This window comes from Ranitomeya variabilis, chromosome 2, assembly GCF_051348905.1.
Source record: "Ranitomeya variabilis isolate aRanVar5 chromosome 2, aRanVar5.hap1, whole genome shotgun sequence".
NCBI classification, from domain to species: domain Eukaryota; kingdom Metazoa; phylum Chordata; class Amphibia; order Anura; family Dendrobatidae; genus Ranitomeya; species Ranitomeya variabilis.
The window spans coordinates 793,826,717-793,846,723 of record NC_135233.1 but is presented as its reverse complement, the minus strand read 5'-3'; the positions used below and the strand labels follow the sequence as shown (position 1 = coordinate 793,846,723).

General features: G+C 44.3%; 1 protein-coding gene across 1 annotated transcript; it reads right to left on the bottom strand.

Annotated features, from left to right (window-relative positions):
* Positions 1–4,525: 4,525 nt before the first annotated feature.
* HTR1B (5-hydroxytryptamine receptor 1B) lies at positions 4,526–8,712 on the bottom strand. The gene is made up of 2 exons (XM_077289855.1): positions 6,411–8,712; positions 4,526–5,472 (listed from the first exon to the last, which is right to left on the bottom strand). Exon 1 carries the CDS (start codon positions 7,628–7,630, stop codon positions 6,473–6,475), a length of 1,158 nt encoding a protein of 385 aa, XP_077145970.1. The 5' UTR covers positions 7,631–8,712; the 3' UTR covers positions 4,526–5,472; positions 6,411–6,472.
* Between the last annotated feature and the right edge of the window lie 11,295 nt (positions 8,713–20,007).

The window sequence follows — 20,007 nt, the reverse complement described above, 5'->3', positions numbered from 1 at the left end:
ATCTGCGGTCCCTGGTTGCTGCTGTGGAAGCTGTATGCGGGTTGTGAGGTAATTTGCAGCTGGTGCATGACTTTCCACATGTGTCTGGGCGTGCAGTTGCTGCCAGGTGCCCTGAGCCTGATTGTGCTGTAATGGTTTCTGTTTGTGCTAAGGGCATGTGCGACCACACCTCCCCTGCTTTTATCAGGGTTAGTGTGTGTACTTGAAATGCTGTCCCCAGCCAATTGCTGAGGGGCAGCTCCTATATAAAGTTCCCCTGCCCTATTGGTGGGGCCTGAGCTACTCATAAAGCTCCTGAACTTTGCTATGTTTTTGTAATAATTCTAGGGGATAACTCAGGAGACTCTTTTCATGGAACAAGACGACTACAGGACACAGTTTTATAAGTGGTAAAGTCTATATTATCACACGGTGGTTCAAACAGGTGCAGAGAGAAACTCCAGTCCACAACACTTGGTGCAAATAATAAACGCAGCTTAGCAGTCTTCAGAGAAAAATGCAATCAAGCAGAAAGTCTATGAAGCACAGTTATTCTTGGGGATACTTGACACGAATAAATCCTTGTCTTAGTCCAGGCACAGATAGATATGCTTATTAGGCAGTTCAAATCATATCGTAGCTCAACCAGGGAGGCCTGGTTAATAGTCTCAGGTTATCGCAAAGCAGAAACAGCTTACATGTCCAGCAAATGCAGATGGAAGTAAACACGAACAGCAGATGAAGGAGGATTACGGGAAACTTGTGTATGCAGCAGGAACTCAGAGCAGAGTAGCAGGATCACCACACAGGTTCACAAGAGCAGGTGTATAGCCAGGGAGTAATCAGAGGTCAGGAGCTGGATGCAAGGCAGAATACTCTAGCACAGACTGAAGGCTGGGGTGGAGTTTTATAGCAGGAAGACACAGTGCACATGAGACCAAAGACGCCATCTTAGAAAAGGGCAGTAATGCACAAAAGGTAAAAAATGTTCAGAGTCCTGACAGTTTTTGTGTTCCTGCGCCTCTCCTGTCTATGTTTTGGTACCAAAGTCCTTGGCTGGATTCCTGTTTTGTCCTGTTCTGGCGCCTGTCCTGGAGGTGGTATATCCAGGTCCGAATCTTTGATCCTGTACCTGACCCTGTCTGAACTGTGTCTGCTGTGTTATGTTCCTGGAATCCCTCTGCTTCTGGAGCCTCGCACCCAGTGACTTTGAGTTTTTTGAAACCACTACTCTGTGCTCTGATTACCATGCGGTGCTAGCTCCTGGCAGGTCCAGCAATCCTGTGGTTCTAGCACCATCCCACTTGAGTTCCTTCCTAGGTCTGATGCCCGGAGCCTGATGACCACTGCCTGGAGCTTGGAGCCTGATGACTGTGGTGGTGCCTATAGGTCGTGTCGGATATCCAGAACCGAAAGACTTGTCTGATGTCTGCCGGTGACCCTGGGTCCAGATGTCCTGATGTCTTGTCTGTACCCTGATGTCTTGCCTGCTTCCTGATGACCTTGTGTACCCTGATGTCCTGATGTCCTCGTGTGTCCTGATGTCTTGCCTGCATCCTGATGACCTCATGTACCGTGATGTCCTGCCTGTGTCCTGATGTCCCGTCCATGTGTGCCTCGGTAAGCCGTTGGTGACTTGGGGTCCACTGGGTGGTACCCTTCTGGGAGGTGTGGAATTGGGAGCCTGGCATAGTCTTGTTTGGTTTATGTACTGTGTGACTTTAGTAAACTTTACTTTCTCTATACCTGAAGTTGTGCGGTGTAATCAAGTCCCACCTGTCTCTTTCCTTTTCCAGATGCTCAGCTGCCACAGAACCCTGGTCTCTGCCCTCCCGTAGTTTAGGTAGGCCTGGGTCCCCCTCTCCGGTATAAATGGTCCATATTGTGTCCCCAGGGGACACACGTCCCGTGCCCACGTGGTCCGTCGGCATCTGGGCGTCTATGGGCTTGGTCACATCAGCAGCTGTGGCTATTCATGACAGAAGCTCAGACCCTGGACTCAGCTGAAGATGTATGGATGGTAGGACTGTTTCCTAGCCCTGCTTGGCCGGCGGATGAGATGGCTCGGATCCCAGCTGGTAGTGGACTAGATTGCTCAACCCTGCGCCTGGTAAGCAGTTTGGATTTCTGGAGCAATGAACTCTGCTGCTTGTGAACTGGGACTTACCGCCTATCCCAAGAAAAGTTTGAATATTTTTTTGGGACTTCAGAAGAGGGGGTTTTAGGAGGGGATCATGTCACTCCGTTCTGTCTGTATCTGGTTTTCGGCATGACAATGTGTGTCTTTGCTTTAACCCTTTGCTCTTTTCCCCCTAATTGAGCTGGGATACTGTTGGCTGTTAACTGTATGGAGCATGCTCAGTTCCCTGCTCTGCTGCGTAGCCATACATGGGTGGTTGGGTCTTTGCTCTGCTGCATTACCTTCCGCATGTGCGGTCCCTGGTTGCCGCTGTGGAAGCTGTTTGCGGGTTGCGAGGTCATTTGCAGCTGGTGCATGACTTTCCATGTGTGTCTGGGTGTGCAGTCGCTGCCAGGTGCCCTGAGCCTCAGTTCCTGCACTGATTGTGCTGTAATGGTTTCTGCTTGTGCTAAGGGTGTGCGCAGCCACACCTCCCCTGCTTTTATCAGGGTTAGTGTGTGTACTTGAATTGCTGTCCCCAGCCAATTGCTGAGGGGCAGCTCCTATATAAAGTTCCCCTGCCCTATGGGCGGGGCCTGAGCTACTCACAAAGCTCCTGAACTTTGCTATGTTTTTGTGTTCCTGCGCCTCTCCTGTCTATGTTTTGGTACCAAAGTCCTTGCCTTGATTCCTGTTTTGTCCTGTTCTGGCGCCTGTCCTGGAGGCAGTATATCCAGGCCCGAATCCTTTATCCTGTATCTGACCCTGTCTGAACTGTGTCTGCTATGTTATGTTCCTGGAATCCCTCTGCATCTGGAGCCTTGCACCCAGTGACTTTGAGTTTTTTGTAACTGGTGTTTTTGCTGAGCATCTACTACTCTGTGCTCTGACTACCATGAGATGCTAGCTCCTGGCAGGTCCAGCAATCCTGCGGTTCTAGCACCATCCCACTTGAGTTCCTTCCTAGGTCCAATGCCTGGAGCCTGATGACTGCTGCCTGGAGCTTGGAGCCTGATGACTGTGGTGGTGCCTATAGCTCGTGTCAGATGTCCGGAACTGAACGACATCTGTCTGATGTCTGCTGGTGACCCTGGGTCCAGATGTCCTGTCTGTACCCTGATGTCTTGCCTGCGTCCTGATGACCTTGTGTACCCTGATGTCCTGCCTGTGTCCTGATGTCCCGCCTATGAGTGATCGGTGATCCGTTGGTGCCTTGGGGTCCACTGGGTGGTACCCTTCTGGGAAGTGTGGAATTGGGAGCCTGGCATAGTCTTGTTTGGTTTATGTACTGTGTGACTTTACTTTAGTAAACTTTACTTTCTCTATACCTGAAGTTGTGTGGTGTAATCAAGTCCTACATGTCTCTTTCCTTGTCCACATGCTCAGCTGCCATAGAACCCCTGTCTCGGCCCTCCCCTAGTTTGGGTAGGCCCGGGTCCCCCTCTGCGGTATAAAGGGTCCGTGTTGCATCCCCGGGGCCTTCCGAGGTCTGTCGGCTTGCGGGCTTTAATGGGCTGGGCCGCATCAATGGCTGCAGCTTACCATGACAGGATGTGTCTGACCATGCAGAGATGTTCCGGTTCATGGTCTGAAAATAAAATAGCTCCTGTCCATGTGAAAAAGCAAAAGAGTAGACAGACAGGACAGCACGAGATCACAGCTTATTCTTTCTGTGAGGTAAAATAGGTTGTGAAACAAGCAGGGAAATTTTTTACCTCACAGAAAGCAGTGTCTGTGAACCCATGTTGTAATGTCTGTATACTCTCTTCTGCTTCCTCCCTTTACCAGGATCTGTGGTATGTTGAGCCATTTCACAGTACACTACATGGGCACATTTATAAGATTGTCTAAGGAAATTTATCATTTTTTAACACATCCAATTGTGGAACTTATTTGCATTCCAAGATCTGTTGATTAAAATGTACATTGCTAGTGGGACAATCCCTTTAAATCAGTAAAACCCTGCAGGGTCTAGAGTTATGCAAGAAATGGCCAGTTAAACATGGGTACCACATACAGTAGTTATCTGATTTAAAACTATGAAAAATTGTATAACTTCTAAACCATCTACTTCTATTGTGGGTTGATATAGACACATTTAATCACAGTCCCTCAAACCAGAGAGAACATATTTTCAATTGTACCACTACAAATATACATATATGCATGATATCTATGCCCAAATAGACAAAAAGTTTTACTGGAAAAAAGCAAAAATATTTTGTTTTTATTATATTTAATAAGTGAACCTATGTTTTTTCATTTAACATTTTGTACTTGGACATATAAAAAAGAAACCAGACATGTAACACAATTTTAAACACAATCGTTCTAACCAATCTCATATATTATGGCTTCTTTGCTGCTTTAGACCTTTTTCACAGTGTCCATGTTAACGAAACACAATATAAAAATAAAATAAACTGATCTGATTCAGAATTCTAGTCATTTATTTTTGCACGTGTGTGGCTTTTTTTTGGAAATATAAAGTCATTTTGTACTTTTGGACAGTATACAATAAATACATAATAGGTAGGCTTAATTAATAAGGAAAAATAAAACATACATTCTCTGTGCTTGATGTAGTAGGGGTGTGCATCAACCATAGCTTAATCATAAATACTGTGCAATTTCCTCAGGTATTAGAATACATTTGTCATGTCAAACCATGTGCTAAAAGATCATCTGAAGGGCATAACTTTCAATGACATATCTATCAAATAGATGAAACATTTATACATACGGTAATTACTAACAATCAATTGTAAGAATGTATGATCACCATGTGATTCAGATTGATTGGGAGAACATCAATGTTGCTTTTGCAAATTCCTGCACACCACATTTACCAAGAAAGCTGAGATGAATGGGCCACCTGCACACTGTGACACATTTTTAAAGCATTTCTTTAAAATCATATCAACTTTTTCTCTACAGAAATAAATTACAAGCATACACATTGACATATTAATATTAGTGACATTAAACGTAACAACTATGCACTCCCCCTACAGTGCGCATGGTAAGAATTTCACAGACTAATCAAGTAAAAAAAAAAAAGTAATGAAATGAATGAAATAAAATATAGATATATATATATATATAAAAATAATTAAAATCAAAACAATTTATTAGTCTACATTAATTATCCCATCCAGGTGTTAATTCTAAGCACTGATTTGAAGGAGATCTCTTTTGCTTTTGACATGGGTGAATATTTAAGCAGCATCATTGCTAGAGTCATAGCAGTGATATGCAGAGCTGAACAGTAGGATGGCAGTATGTATTGACGTTTGTGCTCAGCAGCATTCATGAGTCTGACAACTCAGGATAGAGAGTTTCAGGCAGTGATTCTTTACAATATCGACTGGGTTCTGCAGACAAAAGGAAAACAGTCACAGAATTATTGATAAAATGCCAAAAAGGGATATATAATAATAAGAACTATGACCTATTTAGCCATCTATATCATTTATTTGCTATGGGAATTCCCTTCTTTGGAATGCATGCATTATGTATGAGCAAAAGTGTTGCAAATTTATAACAAAAAAATGAGTCTAAATGCCTAATCATACAGTAGTATTAGGAAGATGATTTATGTTTTGACTCATCATAATCATAGTATAGTCATAGGTCACATAGGACATAATATTGTGTTCAATGTCTTGTATGACCCACTTAGGGTTGTAATAGGTGGCCATTATACTGCAGAGGGCAAGGTATTTCATATGTGAGATCTCTAGTTTTACATGAAAGACTACAGGGTGCACATGCATAATGAGAAGGTGTGCGAAGTTAATGAAAGGAATGCAGTTCTATGAAGATCCATGATTGAATATGAGGCTGACACCTCTTTAATAAAAGAGGGATGAATATTACTCATTGATTCTTTGCTCTACTGGAGACACAAATATGCTTGCTAGCCTTAGGTTTATTTTTTTTCTTTGTCAAAACGCACTGCAGTTTCCTTAATACCCCCTACCCAATTGAACCAGATGGATCAATGTCAGTTTGCGTATTGACTCTCAATTAGATGCTTCATCAGCAAATCAGTTAACTCAGGTTGAACTTCATTAACTGAAGAACAAATCTGCTGATTGATCCAATAAACAGATAGTACAGACACAAGTACATCTAACAAAGAGTTGTTCAAGGCTGTTTTGGGAAAATACAAAATCAATGGTTGGCCAAGAACAATGCCCCTTAAGCTGCATTCTGGCATTCAGGAATATATTAAGTGTAACATCACTTACCTCCCTAGCCTATCTTCAATAATAAATTCTAGTATCTGCAGCCACTAAAGGAAGCTTACCTGTAATAACAGATCCAGACAAGTGCATTCATGTGGCGTGGAGAAGAATATTGGAGCTACAGTCATGATGGACAACTAAAACGATGAATTAGTTTGTGAAAGGCTTGTTTGAAGTCCTCATTTGACATTGTATAGATTATTGGATTTATTAAAGAATTGAGATATCCAAGCCAGTTGAAAAAGTCAAAAATAGCAGGATGGAACCAGCAAGCGTCTTTGCAAATGGGCATAACCAATGAAATAATGAAAAATGGTAACCAACAAACGATGTATGCTCCAAGTATGATCCCCAGAGTCTTGGTAGCCTTCCTCTCCCTGGCTGCCATTATCTTTTTCTTCTCTAGTAAAGCATCTGATATTTTAACTTTCACCTGATTCAAGTATACTGGAGAACTTGTGTCACTTGACACATCTGCAGCCCTTGAGTTGGTTGAGGACACAGAAGAAGATCCTGGGGAATCAGTAATTAGATGAGCCTTTGTCAATCGTTTGCCTGTGCTCTTCGGTGATTGTTTCAGAATTCTAGACCTGGCTTCTACATAGATTCTCCCATAAAGGGCAATTAGTAGTAATGTTGGTAAATAAAATGCCCCAACAGTGGAATAAACAGTATATAGAACATGATCTGTATTCACAGCACACATCGTAAGCTCTTCTATCTTTGATTGGCGCCAAAATAGTGGGGGCATTGAAATCGATATTGAGAAGACCCACACAAGTGCTATCATTATAACCGCCCTTTTTGGAGTCCTTTTCTTTGTGTACTCTACTGCATCAGTGATTGCCCAGTATCTATCCAATGCTATGACACATAAATGTAGAATAGATGCAGTGCAACAAGTAATATCCGAGGACAACCACATATCACATATGATCTGCCCCAAAGTCCATTTGCCAGTTACAGTATACAAGGTGCTGATTGGCAAGACAAGAATAGACACTAAAAAGTCTGTGAATGCCAATGAAGCTATGAGATAGTTGGCAGGCGTGTGCAATTTTCTGGTCTGATACACTGTTGCAATTACAAATGCATTGGACAATAAAGTGGCAAGAGTAATGATAGCCAAGATAATGGTGAGGATTATGCTCCAGAAGGTCAAGCCAGACTCCTGATCGTAGTGGTCCAGACCTGCAATGCAACTTGTACCATCATAGGAGTAATTGGTTTGAGAAACATTCACATTGTCAGCAGCTGGTGGGCACTGGGTCTGTGGCTCCATCACGGAGTATGAACAATCTGCCAGCTTAGAGCATAAAGGAAACCTCCAGGGGGTTTGCAATAACTACATCAAAGCTACAGGGAGAGGGATACATGTACTTCCCCTCATCAAGCAATGGCTGAAAAGTGGAAACTCCCTGATGATTGAAGTCTTCATCAGCTGGATTAGGTAGTCAAAATACAAATATGATTTGTGCTTATCAGGCTGTGCGTTATAATGGCTCATAAATCCCAAAGTTTCATAAAGAAATGCCAAAAATACAATAAAAAAATCACAAGGAAGCTGCATGAATCTTGCAAAAGAAGATTAAAAGGCATGGCTCATAATACACCCTAATTTACTTTGACTCCAGGTTTCACATCAGGTTCCACTGAGTATCCATAGAATATTTCAAACGTCCATATTATCACCCAATCTCAGTGGAAACGATAAAGTACCTTAGTCTATCTAGTTTAGTACAGCATTCTAATGACTGTCTACATCATTCTGATAATATTGCTCTTTTAGAAGTAAAACTAATATTAATAATCACCTTATTTGTGATGGTACTAGTCATTCTCAGGCACAGAAGACATCCATTGCTACATTCATAAATTAGGTTTGTGAATCCAAAAAATCACAGTCTGATGCCCCCCTCCCCCAGTGATTGCTCATTCAGGTTGTCCTGGGGAGACTACTGTCAGCCTCTTGTAGCTTTCATAGCCATGAAAGTTGCTTTTTCTGAAGCACTCCAATGAGGCAAAACTTGGGAGGAAGCATGTGTGAAGGTGCTGGTCTCCTGCAGACTTTTCCAGTATTTCCAGTAGTATCAGGTTCATTGCCTTAGGAGAATGCAATTGGTAGATGCAAAAGTGGACCCCAACTTCCAGGAAGCTTCCCAGATCCTTTGCTCAAGTTCTCCTTGCAGCCAGGTGCCCCGAGCAGCCGAGTGTTGCTGTAGTGTGGAGAGCTGCCGTTCATTTCTCCCGTCTTGACTGTGCTCTTTATTTCCAGGCGGCAGCAGTACTACTCCTCCAGTGCTGCAGCTGACATGGAGGCTGAGGTGGGAGTGGAGGAGGGGATGTGGGGAAAGGAGCACAGGCTTTTAGCACTGCAACCAAGGACTGGTGGAAGGGGGGAAGCAGCTGACTGGATCCCAGGCAGCACAGTCACTCTGCATGCTGCTCAGTAGTAAATCTCACCCCAGGCTTGTGTTATATGGCTGGGATCTGCCTGTAGTGACACTGCTACTGAAACTGAAGAGTTGGAGAAGACATAAGCAATAGTTCATAAATGTCATTCCTTGCATGTTTGTAAACTAGTTCCTTCTGTTTATTACTTCTTCATTTATTAGTAAAATAAAAAAAGTCACTTTCTAAAAAAGGTGAATGTATCATCTGAGAGATGGTAGAATGGCACTGATATGTGTAAAAAAAAAAGGGGATATGATCTGATAGATATTAGAATGACACTGATGTGTCTGAAATGCACAATAAATATATATTACACTGGGGCTATTGATTGGATCTTCCTAGTTTCTTTATACACTGTGAACCATCCGATAATCACATAATGGTGTTATTGTGGGGTCATCATAAGGGATTCCCTCTGAGTCTTGAGCTTTGACCTCTGCACGTAAAGATGAGCTTTGAGTATGGCATATAGGATTACACAGCATATAGAGATACATTGCGTATCATAGCCATGACCATGCAGGCATACAATACTAATCTAATGTGCTGTGAGCCATCAAGGAGAAATCAACTGACATAAATAGTAGACTGTCCGAATAGAATTAAAAATATCACTTGTTGCCTTTCTTATATGATAAAGATAGGATGTCAAATAGATTGAAGGGAAAAGTTACAGTTTCCCAATTACGCAGAAATAGTGCACATATTTGCACCCGAGTTGCCCCTTAGTCATCCATTCTAAAAACATTTTGCATCTCACCATCACATAAATTGTGAGTTGCTTGTTACTTCCAGGATAAATTTCTGTCCTAGTAGTTTAGAGACTATAGCTAGGTACTAAACATCAAGTGATGCTGTTTCAGTAAAGTTTATAAGAAATAGACAAGATAATGAGGAACAGAGCTCCTGGCAACAGAGACCCCTAGCTGTTAGTGAGAGGAATGAGACATTTCCTGCCCACATGAGGAGTCAAAGAACAGTGATCCAGGGAGGAGCAGTGAGTGCTATCACAGCAGCTGTTAAAAAGGAAAGAAGAATGGGACTTTCGGGACATGGTACAAATATAAGAAACCAAGGGGAAAGCAACATTTTGTGAGCCTAGGTAAAGAGTTTGCACATCCTATTGACAGATGAACAAACTCATCAGGCCCTAATCAACCAAACTGACCTGCAGACTTAGAGTTGAAAAACTATTGTCATGGCAGTTATGATAAGACAATAGAAAAAAAAAGAGGGAAAATAGCTATGAGATGGCTCTTACCTGGGGAAATAATATTAGTTTATCTGAATTAAGAGCAAATCAGAAGTTTAAGAGTTTTACAAAAATGCACGGTGGCATGTAAAAGTTAAGGCACCCCTGGTCAAAATTACTCTTATTGTGAACAGTTAAGAAAAATTACGAGGAAATTATCTCTAAATAGGCAAAAGTTAAAGAACACATATTTCCCTTGCATTTTGGGCAATATATATATATATATATATATATATATATATATATATATATATATATATATATATATATGTATATATACATCTTTTACATTTTAAAAATTACAAAAAGGAAAATAGGCCAATGCAAAAGTTTGCGCACCCTGCAGGGTTAGTACCTAGAAGCACCCGCATTTGAAAGTATCATGGCTTGTAAACGCTTTTTGTAGCCAGACAAGACTCTTTCATATCTTTTTTGAGAGATTTTAATTCATTCGTTCTACCTTAGAAAATTCTTCCAGTTCTGTGAGATTCCTGGGTTGTCTTGCATGCACTGCTCTTTTGAGGCCCAACCAGTGATGTTCAGATCAAGAGACTGTGAGGGCCATTGTAAAACGTATAGCTGGCGTCTTTTGAGGTAGTCTACTGTGAATTTTGACATGTGTATAAGATCATTATCCAATTGTATAAGTCATCCTCTTTTCAACTTGGTGTTGTGTTTGCATCAAGAATTTGCTGAAATTTCATTGAATCTATTTTCCCTAAACCCATAAAATGCTCCCAGTGCCATTGACTACAACATAACCCCAAAGTATGATTTATCCACCCCCATGATTAATGGTTGGCAAGATGTTCTTTTCCTGAAATGCTATGCTCTTTTTACTCAACACATACCAATGATCAAATAGTTCTATTTTAACCTTATCAGCGCACAGGACTTGTTTCCAAAATGCATCAGGCTTGTTTAGATGTTGTTAGGGCTAGAGGAATGCACCAAATAATTAGAAAGATAGGGTAAGGTGCGTTCGCAGCCCGCGGTCCACCGTGCAGAGATGGAACCTGCTGCTAAGTAATGACGGACTATATGGCGGTACAATGTGGATACACACACAGGTTAACTTCACCCTGTGTGAAGGAAGCGAACCCTGTTGTGACACAGGGCTGCGGTTCCCGCACCAAGAGTGCAAGCAAGGAGTCTCAGAACTCAATCCCAAGACAAAGGATTAGAGTTCGTCTAGACCTCTTGCGGTCGACATCGCAACTGGGGTGTCAGAGCAACTGCAAAAATAACTTAAATGCACAAAAAGTGCATGCAGTGCCGCACTGGTGGACTCCACTAACCACCCAGACTTGGGATAGGAAAGCGCTCTAATAGTGCACGGCGCTGCACTGGCGGTCATAACAAGTAGATGCTGTTTCATGTGTTTATTGCTGATGGCTTAGCCGGGCGCTAGATAGCAGACATCCACCTTACACGAGCAGTATACACAAGGGAGACGATTAATGAATGACTTTCACTCATCAACACACACACGACTTCAAGAGTACACTAGCACATGGCCGAGTGGCCATGCAAACCTTTTATAGCGGCAGTGCTACAAGACCTTCCAGATGGACAAATAGGAGCCGCAACAGGACCTGAGCATGTGACCCCTGACCTCAAATGGGAGGTCGTCCCGTGGGCATGCTCAGTAAGGGAAAAGCAGGACTTAGTCCCAGAAAGACCTGCTCGCTGCTGAACATTGCTGGCTACAAGGACAGAGCTTTGAAGGGCAGTAGTAACTAGTCATCCAGTATCAGCCTGAGCTAGACACTGGGACCAACGTCTCCGCTGAGCAGACTCCACTGCTGCTGGAGAAGAATGGGAGACTGCAGCGGAGATGGTTCTAGGTTCCCCCTGTGCAGAGGCGGGAACTCGACACCTAACATTACCCCCCCTCCTTGGACCTTGCTACGCTCAAAGGCAGCAATGAGCTGTGGAGCTCGAATGTGCTCAGCAGGCTCCCAGGACCTGTCCTCTGGGCCATAACCCTTCCAATCCACCAAAAATAATTTTTTGCCATGTACCACCTTGCACCCCAAAATAGCGTTCACCTCGTAACCGTCCATAGACGAACCCAATGTCCCGGCAGATGAGTCGGAAAACTGGGACATGTATATGGGCTTCAAGAGGGACACATGAAAGGTGTCGGTGATACCTAGGCGTGGAGCATAGGCCAGATGGTAGACCACAGGGTTAACCTGTTCAAGGACCTTGAAGGGACCCAAGTAGCGAGGTGCAAACTTAGTGGACTCAACTTGCAGCCTGATGTTACGGGCAGAGAGCCACACTAAGTTGCCAGGAGCAAAGGTCGGAGCGGGGCGCCGATGTGCATCGGCGGAGGTCCTCATTCTTTCCTTGGAGGCCCGAATGGCATCCTGAGTGCGTTCCCAAATGTCCCGTGCCTCCACAGCCCAGTCTACCACCCTGGAGTTGGGGAAGACATGGGCATGGGCACAGGGACACGCGGATGCTGGCCGTAAATTAGGAGGAATGGAGTCTGAGCGGTGGAGTCGGCTATGGCGTTGTTAAGCGCAAACTCCACCCATGTTTGCAAGGCTGCCCAGTCATCCTGCCTGGCAGAAACAAAGTGTCATAAATATGTGTCCAGGGTTTGGTTGGCCCTCTCAACCAACCCATTAGTCTTGGGATGATATGTGTTGTGAACTATATTTCTGTGCTCCATCTTGTGGTCATTTGCGGTATGGCACTTTGAGTGGCTTTCCCCAGGTTGGCACCCACCTGCTTCGTTTGGTCTTGGGTGTGCCTATATAACCTTCCTGGATACTCAGTATTGTGCCTGGATTCGTTGTTATCAGACCATGTCTGTTTTCTCCTGCCTCCTGGTCTCCTGATTTTGCAAGATAAGCTAAGTCCTGCTTTCTTATTTTTGTGCATTTGAATTTTCCTTATTTTGTTCCAGCCTGGTGTAAATGTGATTGCTATTTTGCTGGAAGCTCAAGGGAGGCTGTTATCCTCCCCCCACACCGTTAGTCGGTGCGGGGGTTCTTGGATATTCAGCGTGGATATTTTGTAGGTTTTTTTTTTGCTGACCGTATAAGTCATCTTTCTATTTTCTGCTATTAGTCAGTGGGCCTCTCTTTGCTAAATCTAGTTCATTCTTACATTTGTCATTTCTTCTTACCTCACCGTTATTATTTGTGGGGTGCTTGTATTTACTTTGGGGTCTTTTCTCTTGAGGCAAGAGAGGTCTTATTTTCTCTGAAAGGGTTAGTTAGTTCTCCGGCTGGCGCGAGACGTCTAGAACCAACGTAGGTACGTTTCCCGGCTGCTGCTAGTTGTTTGTGTCAGGATCAGGTATACGGTCAGCCTAGTTACCACTTCCCTATGAGCTGGTTTTTTGTGTTTGCAGACTTAGCTGGTACTCCTGAGATCCTCTGCCATTAGGATCATAACAGTAATCCAGGCCAAAATAGATGCATTGCTAAGCGGGACTATAAGAAAAGAAGTCTGAGGTTTTTTTTTGTTTTTTTTTTCTTCCTCCCCTTTTTCTCTGAATGGCTTGAAGCTCTGCTGCAGACATGAATGTTCAGACTCTGATTACTAGTGTGGATCAGCTTGCTGCACGTGTGCAGGGCATTCAGGATTTTGTTATTAGCAGTCCTATGTCAGAACCTAAGATTCCTATTCCTGAGCTGTTATTTAAATTTGGGAATTTTAGGAATAATTGTAAATTGTTTCTATCTTTGAGACCTCGTTCGTCTGGAGACTCAGCTCAACAAGTTAAAATTGTTATCTCCTTCTTGCGGGGCGACCCTCAGGATTGGGCTTTCTCATTGGCACCAGGAGATCCGGCATTGGCAAATATTGATGCGTTTTTTCTGGCGCTCGGATTGCTTTATGAGGAACCCAATCTTGAAATACAGGCAGAAAAGGCATTACTGGCTATCTCTCAGGGCCAGGATGAAGCTGAGGTGTACTGCCAAAAATTTCGGAAATGGTCCGTGCTTACTCAATGGAATGAGTGTGCTCTGGCCGCAAATTTCAGAAATGGCCTTTCTGAAGCCATTAAGAATGTGATGGTGGGTTTTCCCATTCCTACAAGTCTGAATGATTCTATGGCTCTGGCCATCCAGGTTGATCGGCGTTTGCGGGAGCGCAAAACTGCTAATCCTCTGGCGGTGTTGTCTGAACGGACACCTGACTCAATGCAATGTGATAGAATCCTGACTAGAACCGAACGGCAAAATCATAGGCGTCAGAATGGGTTGTGTTTTTACTGTGGTGATTCTACACATGTTATCTCGGCATGCTCTAAACGGCCATCAAAGGCTGTTAGTCCTGTCGCCATTGGTAATTTGCAGCCTAAGTTCATTTTGTCTGTGACTTTGATTTGCTGATTATCTTCCTACCCTGTTATGGCATTTGTGGATTCAGGTGCTGCCCTGAGTCTTATGGATTTATCGTTTGCCAAGCGCTGTGGTTTTGTCCTAGAGCCTTTAGAGAATCCTATTCCTCTTAGAGGAATTGATGCTACGCCTTTGGTGGAGAATAAACCGCAGTATTGGACACAAGTGACCATGTGTATGTCTCCTGAACATCGGGAAGTGATTCGTTTTCTTGTTTTGCATAAAATGCAGGATTTGGTCGTTTTGGGTCTGCCATGGTTACAGACCCATAATCCAGTTTTGGATTGGAAGGCAATGTCCGTGTCAAGTTGGGGTTGTCAGGGAATTCATTGTGATTCTCCGTCGGTGTCTATTGCTTCTTCTACTCCTTCTGAAGTCCCTGAGTATTTGTTGGACTATCAGGATGTATTCAGTGAGTCCAGGTCCAGTGCCCTTCCTCCTCATAGGGACTGTGACTGCGCTATAGATTTGATTCCTGGTAGTAAATTTCCTAAGGGACGACTATTTAATCTGTCTGTACCTGAGCCTGCTGCTATGCGTGCTTATATTAAGGAGTCTTTGGAGAAGGGACATATTCGTCCATCCTCCTCCCCTCTTGGTGCGGGATTCTTTTTTGTGGCCAAGAAAGACGGGTCTTTGAGACCGTGTATAGACTATTGGCTTTTGAATAAAATCACTGTCAAATTTCAGTATCCTTTGCCACTATTGTTGGACTTGTTTGCCCGGATTAAGGGTGCCAAGTGGTACACCAAGATAGATCTTCGCGGTGCGTACAACCTTGTGCGCATTAAGCAGGGAGATGAATGGAAAACTGCGTTCAATGCGCCCAAAGGTCATTTTGAGTACTTGGTGATGCCTTTTGGGCTTTCTAACGCCCCCTCAGTGTTTCAGTCCTTTATGCATGACATTTTTCGGAAATATCTGGATAAATTTATGATTGTTTATCTGGATGATATTCTGGTTTTCTCTGATGATTGGGATTCTCATGTAAAGCAGGTCAGGATGGTGTTTCAGGTTTTGCGTGATAATGCTTTGTTTGTGAAGGGCCCAAAGTGTCTCTTTGGAGTGCAGAAGGTTTCCTTTTTGGGTTTTATTTTTGCACCTTCTACTGTGGAGATGGACCCAGTCAAGGTCCGAGCTATTCATGATTGGACTCAACCCAAGTCCGTTAAGAGTCTTCAGAAGTTCTTGGGTTTTGCTAATTTCTACCGTCGTTTTATTGCTAATTTTTCTAGCATTGCAAAACCTTTGACGGATATGACCAAGAAAGGTTCTGATGTTGCTAATTGGGCTCCTGCAGCCGTGGAGGCCTTCCGGGAGTTGAAGCGCCGGTTTACTTCGGCGCCTGTTTTGTGCCAGCCTAATGTCTCACTTCCCTTTCAGGTTGAAGTAGACGCTTCTGAGATCGGTGCAGGGGCTGTTTTGTCGCAGAAAGGCTCAGGTTGCTCTGTGATGAGACCATGTGCTTTTTTTTCTAGGAAGTTTTCGCCTGCTGAGCGGAACTATGATGTTGGTAATCGGGAGTTGTTAGCTATGAAGTGGGCATTTGAGGAGTGGCGTCATTGGCTCGAGGGAGCTAAGCATCGTGTGGTAGTCTTGACGGATCACAAAAATCTGATGTACCTCGAGTCCGCTAAGCGCCTGAATCCTAGACAGGCTCGTTGGTCGTTGTTTTTCTCCCGTTTTGACTTTGTTGTCTCGTACCTGCCTGGTTCTAAAAATGTGATGGCTGATGCTCTTTCTAGGAGTTTTGTGCCTGACTCTCCTGGAGTCTCAGAGCCAGCGGGTATTCTTAAAGAGGGAGTGATCTTGTCGGCCATTTCTCCTGATTTGCGACGTGTGTTGCAGAGATTTCAGGCTGGTAGACCGGACTCTTGCCCACCTGACAGACTGTTTGTTCCTGATAAATGAACCAGTAGAGTTATTTCCGAGGTTCATTCCTCAGTGTTGGCGGGGCATCCTGGGATTTTTGGTACCAGAGATTTGGTGGCTAGGTCCTTTTGGTGGCCGTCCCTGTCGTGGGATGTGCGATCTTTTGTGCAGTCCTGTGGGATTTGTGCTCGGGCGAAGCCTTGCTGTTCTCTTGCCAGCAGGTTGCTTTTGCCCTTGCCCGTCCCGAAGAGGCCTTGGACGCACATTTCCATGGATTTCATTTCAGATCTTCCGGTGTCTCAAGGAATGTCTGTCATCTGGGTGGTCTGTGATCATTTTTCCAAGATGGTCCATTTGGTGCCCTTGCCTAAGTTGCCTTCCTCTTCCGATTTGGTTCCTTTGTTCTTTCAGAACATGGTTCGTTTGCACGGCATTCCTGAGAATATCGTGTCTGACAGAGGATCCCAGTTTGTGTCCAGATTCTGGCGATCCTTTTGTGCTAGGATGGGCATCGATTTGTCATTTTCATCTGCCTTTCATCCTCAGACTAATGGCCAAACGGAGCGAACTAATCAGACGCTGGAGGCTTATTTGAGATGTTTTGTTTCTGCGGATCAGGATGATTGGGTGACCTTCCTGCCATTGGCTGAGTTTGCCCTTAATAATCGGGCAAGTTCCGCTACTTTGGTTTCGCCATTTTTCTGCAACTCCGGTTTTCATCCGCGGTTTTCCTCGGGTCATGTTGAATCTTCTGACTGTCCTGGGGTGGATTCCGTGGTGGATAGGTTGCAGCGGATTTGGAATCTTGTGGTGGACAACTTGAAGTTGTCACAGGAGAAGGCTCAGCGATTTGCCAACCGCCGCCGCGGTGTGGGTCCCCGACTTCGCGTTGGGGATTTGGTTTGGTTGTCTTCTCGGTATGTCCCTCTGGAGGTTTCCTCTCCTAAGTTTAAGCCTCGCTTTATTGGTCCTTATAAAATTTTGGAAGTCCTTAATCCGGTGTCGTTTCGTTTGGATCTTCCGGTGTCATTTGCCATTCACAATGTGTTCCATAGGTCTTTGTTACGGCGGTACGTGGTGCCTATGATTCCTGCTGCTGAGCCTCCTGCTCCGGTGTTTGTTGAGGGCGAGTTGGAGTATGTGGTGGAGAAGATCTTGGACTCTCGTCTCTCTAGACGGAGGCTTCAGTATCTGGTCAAATGGAAGGGCTATGGTCAGGAGGACAATTCCTGGGTGGTCGCCTCTGATGTTCATGCGGCAGATTTGGTTCGTGCCTTTCACACTGCTCATCCTGATCGCCCTGGTGGCCTTGGTGAGGGTTCGGTGACCCCTCCTTAAAGGGGGGGTACTGTTGTGAACTATATTTCTGTGCTCCCTCTTGTGGTCATTAGCGGTATGGCACTTTGAGTGGCTTTCCCCAGGTTGGCACCCACCTGCTTCGTTTGGTCTTGGGTGTGCCTATATAACCTTCCTGGATACTCAGTATTGTGCCTGGATTCGTTGTTATCAGACCATGTCTGTTTTCTCCTGCCTCCTGGTCTCCTGATTTTGCAAGATAAGCTAAGTCCTGCTTTCTTATTTTTGTGCATTTGAATTTTCCTTATTTTGTTCCAGCCTGGTGTAAATGTGATTGCTATTTTGCTGGAAGCTCAAGGGAGGCTGTTATCCTCCCCCCACACCGTTAGTCGGTGAGGGGGTTCTTGGATATTCAGCGTGGATATTTTGTAGGTTTTTTTTTTGCTGACCGTATAAGTCATCTTTCTATTTTCTGCTATTAGTCAGTGGGCCTCTCTTTGCTAAATCTAGTTCATTCTTACGTTTGTCATTTCTTCTTACCTCACCGTTATTATTTGTGGGGTGCTTGTATTTACTTTGGGGTCTTTTCTCTTGAGGCAAGAGAGGTCTTATTTTCTCTGAGAGGGTTAGTTAGTTCTCCGGCTGGCGCGAGACGTCTAGAACCAACGTAGGTACGTTCCCCGGCTGCTGCTAGTTGTTTGTGTCAGGATCAGGTATACGGTCAGCCTAGTTACCACTTCCCTATGAGCTGGTTTTTTGTGTTTGCAGACTTAGCTGGTACTCCTGAGATCCTCTGCCATTAGGATCATAACAGATATGCTGAGGAGAGATTCAACTCAATACTGAGTAAACGACAAAGCTGTCTCCAGAATCGAGACGCAAACTGGGGACCCCGGTCACTGACAATTTTGTCCGGCATACCGTGTAGGCGAAAGATATGCTTGACGAACAACGCTGCCAGAGCCCATGCAGAAGGTAGCCGTGGAAGAGGCACCAAGTTCACCATTTTGGAAAAATGGTCGGTGATCACCCAGATAATGGTACAGCTACGAGACTTGGTAAGCCCACTGTTGTGAATTCTGCTCTTGGGCTCCCTCCGGTGGTTGTAAGTGGTAGCGCTGCTGTCTCTGAGTCGCAGCATTTGTCAGGTGTGTTCACTTTTTGCAATTCTGACTGGGCTATTTAGTCTTGCTTGACCCTTTAGTCAGTGCCAGTTGTCCATTGTTCCTGGAGGATTCACATCCTTGCCTGGTCTCTCCTGTTTTGCTGTTCATATCAACAAAGATAAGTTCTGGCCTTGATTTTTGCTGTCCACATGCTGTGGCCTTACTGTTCAGTTCTTTTTCATGTTTTTGTCTTGTCCAGCTTGGTCTGTATAAGGATTTGTTTAGCCAAGCTGGTATCTCTGGAGATGCAGATATACCCTCCATATCTTTAGTTAGCTGTGGAGATTTTGTATTTTCTGTGGTGGATATTTTCTAGTGTTTTAATACTGACCGCATAGTACTCTGTCCTATCCTTTCTATTTAGCTAGAAGTGGCCTCCTTTGCTAAAATCTGATTTCAGTCTGGGTATGTTTTTCCCTCTCCTCTCTCAGTCAATATTTGTGGGGGGCTGTCTATCCTTTGGGAATTTTCTCTGAGGCAAGATAGTTTTCCCTTTTCTATCTCTAGGGGTAATTAGTCCTCCGGCTGTGTCGAGATGTCCAGGGAGTGTTAGGTACATTCCACGGCTACTTCTAGTTGCGGTGTTAAGTTCAGGGTCTGCGGTCAGTACAGGTACCACCTTCTCCAGAGTACGTCTCATGCTGCTCTTAGGCCACCAGATCATAACAGTACAACTGGCCAACAATGAGTTAACCGCATCTCAGAAGAAGGGAAGGAAAGTGCTGAGCCATCTTTTTTTCTGTAGTCTGTTGTGTTTTTTTTTTCGTCCCTCTTTAACTCTGGGTGGCTCAGGAGTTTGGCGCTGGTATGGATGTTCAGGGATTGGCTTCTCGTGTGGATCAACTTGCTGCTAGAGTACAGGGTATTTCCGATTATATCGTTCAGACTCCGGTTTTAGAGCCTAGAATTCCAACTCCTGATTTGTTTTTTGGGGACAGGTCCAAATTTCTGAGCTTTAAAAATAACTGTAAACTGTTTTTTGCTCTGAAACCCCGTTCCTCTGGTGATCCCATCCAGCAGGTTAAAATTTTTATATCTCTGCTGCGTGGTGACCCCCAGGATTGGGCATTTGCCCTGGAACCTGGGAATCCGGCATTGCTTAATGTAGACACCTTTTTTCAGGCGCTTGAGTTATTGTATGATGAACCTAATTCAGTGGATCATGCTGAGAAGACCTTGTTGGCCCTGTGTCAGGGTCAAGAAGCGGCAGAATCATATTGCCAGCAGTTTAGAAAATGGTCTGTACTGACTG